The following is an 8732-nucleotide window of genomic DNA, read 5'->3' as shown; positions in this document are numbered from 1 at the left end:
TTTTTTTTTTTTTTTTTTTTTTTTTTTTTTTTGCGGTACGTGGGCCTCTCACTGCTGTGGCCTCTCCCGTTGCGGAGCACAGGCTCCGGACGCGCAGGCCCAGCGGCCATGGCTCACAGGCCCAGCCGCTCCGCGGCATGTGGGATCCTCCCGGACCCGTGTCCCCTGCATTGGTAGGCAGACTCCCAACCACTGCGCCACCAGGGAGGCCCTTTTTTTTTTTTTTTAATTTATTTATTTTTGGCTGTGTTGGGTCTTTGTTGCTGTGCGCGGGCTTTCTCTAGTTGCAGCAAGTGGGGGCTACTCTTTGTTGCAGTGCGCGGGCTTCTCATTGTGGTGGCTTCTCTTGTTGCGGAGCATGGGCTCTAGGCGTGCAGGCTTCAGTAGTTGTGGCACGTGGGCTCAGTAGTTGTGGCTCGCGGGCTCTAGAGAGCAGGCTCAGTAGTTGTGGTGCACGGGCTTAGTTGCTCCACGGCATGTGGGATCTTTCCAGACCAGGCATCGAACCGATGTCCCCTGCATTGGCAGACGGATTCTTAACCACTGCGCCACCAGGGAAGCCCTCAGCTGTACTTTTATGTTGTCAATGTTGATAATATTTGTGTACTTTTATCTAAGTATAGTTAAGACTTTATACTTTGTTTATACATTGGTTATAAAGTTGAAAACTATTTAATGGTGTTTATTATTTTAGATTTTTCAGATATTAGCCACTGCAGAGCCAAATGGTATACTAGATTATATTTTCTTCTTTTTAGTTCCAATGTACTAATCCTTGTGCCACTTAAGGAGAACTATTCCTAATGTCAAGATTAAGGATTCTCCTTCCTTACCCTTCAATTTCTAAAGATCATTCCACAAATCCTCTTCTTATTCCTGCCTTCTGATATACTTGTCCACTCCAAATCTAGAGCCTTTGTGGGGTTCCGTCAGGCATATGTGCTTCAGAAAGTCATAAGAAATAAAGGCCCAGGCCCCACTGGCAGAACTTTTGATTCAGTAAGTTTGGAATGGGCCTGGAAAACTCCCTATATGACTCTGTTGCCCTGCCAGGTTTGGGAACCTCCGGGTTACATGTACCCACTGTCGGAAGCATTCAGAACTTACCTGTACAACAGAATTTTGAAGATCCTTTTGAGTTCTAAGATTTCCTGACCTGAGCTTTAGGGAAGGTGAAGTAAATACATTGAGTAGGCTTTGTGTATTGAGGCGGGGTATGTGTGTATACCCCCAAAAAAAAAAAAAAAATGTGTTTGTAGCCTTTACATGAGCTTATAATTAGAGGAAGGTAGAGAGCTAGCGAGGAGGTATAACTCTGGCCTAGAAGCATGACATCTAAGATGTTACTGTTTTATGGCACACACACCTGCCTTTTCAGCCTAATAATATATTACCTTTGTGAAGTACTTTATTGTCTACAAAGCACTTTTACATGCATTTTTTTTTTTTTTTTGGGTGGTACGCGGGCCTCTCACTGCTGTGGCCTCTCCCGTTGCGGAGCACAGGCTCCGGACGTGCAGGCCCAGCGGCCACGGCTCACGGGCCCAGCCACTCCGCGGCATGTGGGATCCTCCTGGACCAGGGCACGAACCCGTGTCCCCTGCACCGGCAGGCGGACTCTCAACCACTTGCGCCACCAGGGAAGCCCTACGTGCATTTTTAAAGTTAATAAGATGTTAAAAATGTCCTTCTCCAAAAATGTTTTTGTGTATATCCTGGATATAGAATGGTGGCACAGTGAACCTTCTGTCTGTGGGCTACAGCAACCAGGAACAGATCCAGCAGCCTGTGGGTTGGAAGAGAAAGACAGGCTGCTGATTTGGTGTGATTCATGCCCATTAGCAGCTGCTGAGGCAGGAGGCTGCGAAAGTTCTGCTCTCCTAAAATTGCAGGTCATGAAGTCAGGTTGTCTAAGAAATAAAGGCCCACGGGCCTCCCTGGTGGTGCAGTGGTTAAGAGTCCGCCTACCTATGCAGGAGACACGGGTTCGAGCCCTGGTCCATGAAGATCCCACATGCCATGGAGCAACTAGGCCCATGCGCCACAACTACTCAGCCCACGTGCCACAACTGATGAAGCCCGTGCACCTAGAACCCGTGCACCGCAATGAAGAGTAGCCCCCACTCGCCACAACTAGAGAAGCCCGCGCACGGCAGCAAAGATCCAACACAGCCAAAAGTAGATAAATAAATAAATTTATGTATTTAAAAAAAAAAGAAAGGCCCAGATCCCATTGGCGGAACTTTTGATTCAGTAAGTGTGAGGTGGGCCTGGAAGACTCCCCATATGACTGTTGCCCTGCCAGTTTGGGAACCTCCAGGTTATATGCACACACTGTCGTAAGTATTTGGAACTTACTTTTCCAACAGAACTTTGAAGATCTTGTTTAACTTTATGGTATAAAGGCAAATTGATTTATTCTCATTGTGTATGCCTGTATCAGGGGTCCCAAGACCACCCCCGGTGTCGGTGATTTGCTTGGAGGACTCACAGGGCTCAGCATTATGGTTGTGCTCACGGCTGCAACCTCCTCCAGTCAGAGGACACAGAGCAAGAGCAACAGAGGGAAGAGGGGCACGGGGTGACATCTGAGGAAACCAGGCTCCCAAGAGTCCGCTCCCAGTGGAGTCACACAGAATGCACTTAATTCTTCCAACCGCTAATCATGACACGTGTGAAATGTCTGCCGGGGAAGCTCGTCAGAGCCCCGAGCCCTGGGGTTTTATTGGGAGCTGCTCATGTGGGCAGCCTCTGTCTAGCAAGCACCAAAACTCCAGACTCCCAGAAGGAAAGCAAGCATTTTACTTAGGTGTCCTGAAAGTATCTATACTTCTTTGCTGTTTTCTCAGCCAGTCAGGCTAAATCTGAGTCCGTTTGTGCTCTCTTCCTCTACATCCACTAAGTTGCCAAGGCCAGTTGATCCTACCCCCACCCCCCATATTTTCTTCTAAGAGCTTTATAGTTGTAGCTCTTATATTTAGGTCTGTGGTCCATTTTGAGTTAATTTTTGTGTATGGTATGAAGTAGGGGGGCCAAGTTTATTCTTTTGCATGTAAATATCCAATTACCCCAGCACCATTTGGTGCAAAGACTATCCTTTCCCCATTGAATTGTCTTGGCACCTTTGTCAAATCAATCGACTGTATATGTGTTTGTTTGTTTCTGGAAGCATTTATTATTAATATGGTCACTTAGTCTCCTTGTTTTCCATATGGTACCCAGGACTCAGCTGGGACTGTCATCTCCCAGGCCAGATAACGTTTCAATTGTCTAGAGAATAAACTTCTAGACTTCCGCCAGGGTAAGAGAGAGGCAGTCACCTAGATCATAGAGTTGGGGAGGAGATCTAGGGATTTGAGTGCTTCTTAAATATCTTTCACTCAGTTTGCTTTATTTTAGGTGCCTTACATTTCATCCCCCTTTCCAGAGGTACATAGTTTTGCCAATTCCTGAGCCCTTTGAAGGTTCTGTGATATAACTGGTTTCTTCATCCAGTTTCACCTCTTCTCTCTTGAGGTTTGTCTCAGATCTACTAGGTCAGTTACTTCTCATCCATTCTCTCTCCAGCTTCCAAACATTCTTGTTGTCTCCATTCCTGTTTTTGTGGTTTTATATTATTTGATGTCAAAAATCCCTTTACTATCATATAGTGGTTTTGAGATTTAATGAAATTAGGATTAAATAATTCTGTGTTTTGAGCAGAAGAACTAAGTGTACATTTCTGTTAATTTCTCCTGTTGGGATTTGTTGAACTTACTGATTCTGAGGATTGGCATCTATCAACATAGCTGGAAAGTTCTCTACTGTTATCTCTACAGGTATATCTTCTTCCACATTCTTTCTTTTTTCTTCTCTGGAACTTTGATTAGACATGTTATATCTTTCATTTTATCCTTAATTACTCTTTTATATTTTCACTTTCTTTGTCTCTTTGTACTGTGTTCTGGATAATGTCTTAAGATACATTTTTCAGTTAATGAATTCTGTCTTTCACTATGTTTATTTGGATGTTAGTACATATAATATGCTTTTAGTGTTACTTGTTATGAAAAGACAAGGCACAGTGTGGGAGAAAATACTTGCAAATACTATACCTAATAAGGAACTATATTCAAAATATAAAAAGAAATCTCAAATCTCATTAAGAAAATAAAACAGTTTTAGAAGAAGCAGGCAGAATATTTGAATAGATGCTTCACTAAAGAAGGTATGTGAATGTCAAGTAAGCACGTGTAAACATGCTCCACATCATTAGTTTTTACGAAAATACAAATTAAAACCACAGTGAGATACTACCACGCATCCATCAGAATGTCTAAAACTAAAAAGACTGATGATAGCAAGTGCTGGCAGAGGTGTGGAGAGCCTGCGAGACACACACGGCTGCTGAGAATCTAAGTGGTGTGGTCTGGAACACAGTTGGACAGTTTCTTTAAAACTTGAACATAAATCTGTTATACGATACAGCAGTTCTAAGTATTTACACGAGAAAGGAAAGCAGATGTCCATATAAACTTGTACATGAATGTTATAGCAGTTTGATTTGTGGTAGCCAAAAATCTAGAAAAACCCTAATGTCTGTTAACAGGTGAATGGACAAAAAAACTGTTATATCCATACAATGAAATATTCCTGAGCAATAAAAAAGAATGAACCGGGCTTCCCTGGTGGCGCAGTGGTTAAGAATCTGCCTGCCAATGCAGCGGACATGGGTTCAAGCCCTGGTCTGGGAAGATCCCACATGCCGTGGAGCAGCTAAGCCCGTGTGCCACAACTACTGAGCCTGCGCTCTAGAGCCTGCAAGCCACAACAACTGAGCCCATGCACCACAACTACTGAACCTGTGCTCTAGAACCTGTGAGCCACAACTACTGAGCCCACGTGCCACGACTACTGAAGCCCGTGTGCCTAGAGCCCGTGCTCCGCAACAAGAGAAGCTACCGCAATGAGAAGCCCGCGCACTGTAACAGAAGAGTAGCCCTCACTCACTGCAACTAGAGAAAGCCTGCGCACAGCAACAAAGACCCAACAACACAGCCAAAAATAAATAAATAAATAAATTTTTTAAAAAAGAAAAGAATGAACCACTGCTGCATGCTACACCATGGATGGATCTCAAATCATTACGCTGTAAGAAAGAAGCCAGACAAAAGAGTACACACTGTATAGTTCCATTTATATAAAATTCGAGAAAACGTAAACTAATTTCTAGTAAGAGAAAGTAGATCAGCAGTTGCCTGTGGACCTGGGACCTTGGAAGGGGTTGGAGGGAGGTGGGAGGGAGGAATTACAAAGGAGCACAAGGAGGTTTTAAGGGTGATGGGTTTGTCCATTTTCTTCATTGTGGTGATAGTTTCATGGTGTGCATGTTTGTCAGAACGTGTCAAATTGTGCACTTCGGATATGTACAGTTTATTATATGTCAACTACAGTAAAGTGGATTTAAACAGTCATTAAAAATTTTTCAGTTTAGAGGTTTTAATTGGTTCTTTTCCACCTCTTCTTGGTTACTCTTTGGTCATATTTTAAGCTTCTCTTACTTCTTTAAACACACTAAACATAGTCATTTCATATTCTGCAACTAATAATTTCAGTTTCTGCATATGTCGCTTCTACTGGCTTTAAGTCATGGTTTTATGATCTTTGTGTGCTTTGATTTTTGACGATGAGCTTCTCATTTTCCTTGGAACTTGACCTGTGAGGTTTTTGTTTGTTTGTTTGTTTTTGCGGTACGCGGGCCTCTCACTGTTGTGGCCTCTCCCGTTGTGGAGCACAGGCTCCGGACGCGCAGGCTCAGCGGCCATGGCTCATGGGCCCAGCCGCTCCGCGGCATGTGGGACCTTCCCAGACCGGGGCACGAACCCGTGTCCCCTGCATCGGCAGGCAGACTCTCAATCGCTGCGCCACCAGGGAAGCCTGACCTGTGAGTATTTTTAAGGTCTGGATGAAGGTGGGATTTTCCCAGGTGGTTTGCATTTGCTTTGGTCAGTAACTGGGCATGCAGATAGACTCACTCTGTGGTCCCCTTTGTGGGTCTTGAAGCTTGCATGAGGGCTGTCAAGTCTTCATAGATTCTTAGCGGGGTCGTCCCCCTCCACTCAGACTGCGATGGAGAGAGGGCAGATTTCTCCTGCTCCCATCTGTGGGTTTGAGGCTGTTTCTCATTCACTGTCACACTGAATCGGGGTCCTGGATGTATATGGGCATCTCCTATTGGACTCTCCACCCTGGGTTGGTCTCGTCTTTCTCTCTCTTTTTTTTGTTTTTAATCTGAAATGTGTTTATTGGGATGGTTTCCTGTTCTGCTTGATTCAGGGTGCTTTTAGTGCTGCTGCTGTCTGGAGGAGCATCCTTCTGTAAGCCTTGCTCTTCCTCTTGTAGGCTGGCAGAGGACAGTAGAGCAGCCGCCACACAAAACTACTGTCTGTGCATGGCTAGAGACGGTGATTTTATAGCATCCTGGGCATTTCACATCCATGAAGTAGGAACTGGGGCTCTGCACCAGGCGCTTCTTCTTGTGTTCCTCTTCTCTCCTGGAAAGGGATGAAGGAGATCCATTCCGAGAGGCGTGTTCTCTTGGGGAGGTCGTCACTACCGGAAAACCATATTTCTCTCTTAGTGCCAGGCTTCAGCAGCTCCAGAGGGCAAGTCTCCAGGTGGGCATAAGGTGGCTTTGATATTTCCTCAATGCCCAGAGCTTCTGCTGTCTCTTTATTTTGGCCCCTGTAGCTTCCTTCCTGCTGTGTCAGCTCAGTGATGCTTTTAAAAATAGGTTTTTATGTTTTTTTATTTTTTTGTGTGGTATGCGGGCCTCTCACTGTTGTGGCCTCTCCTGTTGCGGAGCACAGGCTCCAGACACGCAGGCTTAGCGGCCATGGCTTACGGGCCCAGCCGCTCCGCGGCATGTGGGATCTTCCCGGACCGGGGCACGAACCCGTGTCCCCTGCATCAGCAGGCGGACTATCAACCACTGCGCCACCAGGGAAGCCCTACACATTTATTTTTTACGTTGTTTATCCTTAAACATTTGACATCCCAGTTTACTCAAATAAATTTAATAGAAGCAGTCAACAATTAGGAGGAAAAGTTCTTATGAGAAAGTAAACTTATTTATCTTCTCTTAGCTTCTAGGGAACCTATTTAAAAATCTTGATGTGTGTGCATTTTGACACTAGAGAAAATGATTATGCAGATAAACATACATTCCAGTCTGAGTTTGTTTTGTTCCCTGCAGATTGGAAATCCACGTGTCGAACTTACCCTCTCAGAACTCCAAGATATGGCAGCTAGGCAACAACAGCAAATTGAAAACCAGCAGCAAATGTTGGTTGCCAAGGTAAGTTATTAAAGCAGCGGTGGGGAAATGTGCAACAAGTGTGTCCTTCGGCATTACTTTAGATTACCTGGCTAACCCCTGCAAGTAGGACCATGCCGCCACAGTGTTAAACACAATATCTTAATTATCTCTTCTGTAATCATAAATGCATACTATAGCTTCTTGAAGTTGGGAAAGTATCAGAACAAGAGCATCTGACCCTTGACTTGCACACACAACCCCCCGGGACAGGAAACAGTTGGCCTTACCCAATTGTAGATAAAATTTGGAAAGAAAGGATGCTTTCCATTGTCCCCTCCTTTTCCCTCTGGATGTGTTCTCGGCTGATGTAGTTGGCATTAGTGTTCTAGAGGAAGCCAATGACCTGTGATAAGACCCTGGCCGTGGGCCCCCAAGACAGTGGCTTCCCTTTGTCCCACCCTGCAAGGAATTTGTTTGGTTTATTTTGGTGCACGGCATCATCAGCACTCATTATTTACACTGAGTACTGGATTTGTTGTTGAAACTCTGTCGTAGCATTTGAAACTGTTGCCGACCCGCAGGGAGGCCAAACAGACCAAAACAGAAATGTTGGAGTTTGGAAAAGAGAAAGGTTTATTGCAGGGCCAAGTGAGGAAAACGGGTGGCTCATGCTCAAAAATTCCTTGGTGGTTCTCAGGGAAGCATTTTTATAGGCAAAATTTAGGGGAGGGCTGCAGGGTGTGTGGCTTTCTTCTGATTCGTTGGTGGTGAGGAAACAGGCTGGTGTTCCGGAGTCTGTGCTCAGCGTGGAGTTAGCATCCTCCACCTGGGTGGGGGCCTTAGTTCCTGCAGAAGAGCTCAAGGGTATATCGTTCTGTGTGTCCCTGGAGGAGGAGCCAGGACCCTGTTGTTTCCTGACTGTTCCTCCTTTGTTCCTGCATTCTCTTACTTCCCTGGTTAGTAACTGAATCTGCCTTTTAGGGCTCAGGGAAGGCATAGGAATCTGAAGCCTTTTCCCTACAAACCAGAAATGGGGGCGCAGAAAAGGCTTTTGTACCTGGGACGGCCCCACAGGATCCTGCTTGCTTTCAAAACTTTTCTAAATAATGGTTTAGTCTTGGACTAAAAAATCAGACCTATCACCCATGCCTGCTGAAAATGATTTCATGTTCTAATGATCGTAAATGTTCTGAAACTGCTGTAGAGAGAACATGTTAACGCCACTACCTAGGTTTTTCATGCTTGCTCTGTAGAGAGATTTTCTTAAGAACCAAATGTCCAGTTCAATTTTTTATCATTTATTGAAAGACCATGTGATTCTGTACACTTTTATGTAAATAATAGTTTAAGTTGGACTTGTTTTTAAAAGTTGTCTTACAAAGTTTATTGGATTTACAAGAATAAAGAACAATTAAAAGTAATTGGAAAGTATTTT

At 44.6% G+C, this 8732-nt stretch overlaps 1 protein-coding gene, 1 long non-coding RNA gene and 1 pseudogene across 6 annotated transcripts in view; 1 reads left to right on the top strand and 2 right to left on the bottom strand.

Annotated features, from left to right (window-relative positions):
- PPP1R13B (protein phosphatase 1 regulatory subunit 13B) overlaps positions 1-8732 on the top strand; it is a 73692-nt gene that overhangs the window by 47126 nt on the left and 17834 nt on the right. For 3 of the 4 annotated variants that reach the window (XM_027120686.1, XM_027120687.1, XM_027120688.1), the window contains exon 5: positions 7235-7336. In XM_027120686.1, coding sequence (XP_026976487.1) covers positions 7235-7336 — 102 coding nt within the window. Of the gene's footprint in view, positions 1-2163; positions 3819-7234; positions 7337-8732 lie in introns of those variants that run through there. The other variant, XM_027120689.1, reaches the window with a different exon arrangement.
- LOC113627715 (uncharacterized) overlaps positions 1-8732 on the bottom strand; it is a 28489-nt gene that overhangs the window by 5474 nt on the left and 14283 nt on the right. Inside the window, exon 3 of one of the 2 annotated variants that reach the window (XR_003435665.1) lies at positions 6941-6989. The exons of the other annotated variant lie outside the window; for it this stretch is intronic. This is a non-coding gene — a long non-coding RNA (uncharacterized LOC113627715). Of the gene's footprint in view, positions 1-6940; positions 6990-8732 lie in introns of those variants that run through there. 2 annotated transcript variants of the gene reach the window in all.
- On the bottom strand, positions 5840-6850 carry LOC113627711 (40S ribosomal protein S27-like; annotated as a pseudogene).

Source organism: Aethalodelphis obliquidens, unplaced genomic scaffold (genome assembly GCF_003676395.1).
Source record: "Aethalodelphis obliquidens isolate GAN/ISIS:26980383/991018 unplaced genomic scaffold, ASM367639v1 scaffold21, whole genome shotgun sequence".
Taxonomy (NCBI): domain Eukaryota; kingdom Metazoa; phylum Chordata; class Mammalia; order Artiodactyla; family Delphinidae; genus Aethalodelphis; species Aethalodelphis obliquidens.
Note: the sequence above shows the minus strand (reverse complement) of the source record. Positions and strands in the feature narration are given on the sequence as shown.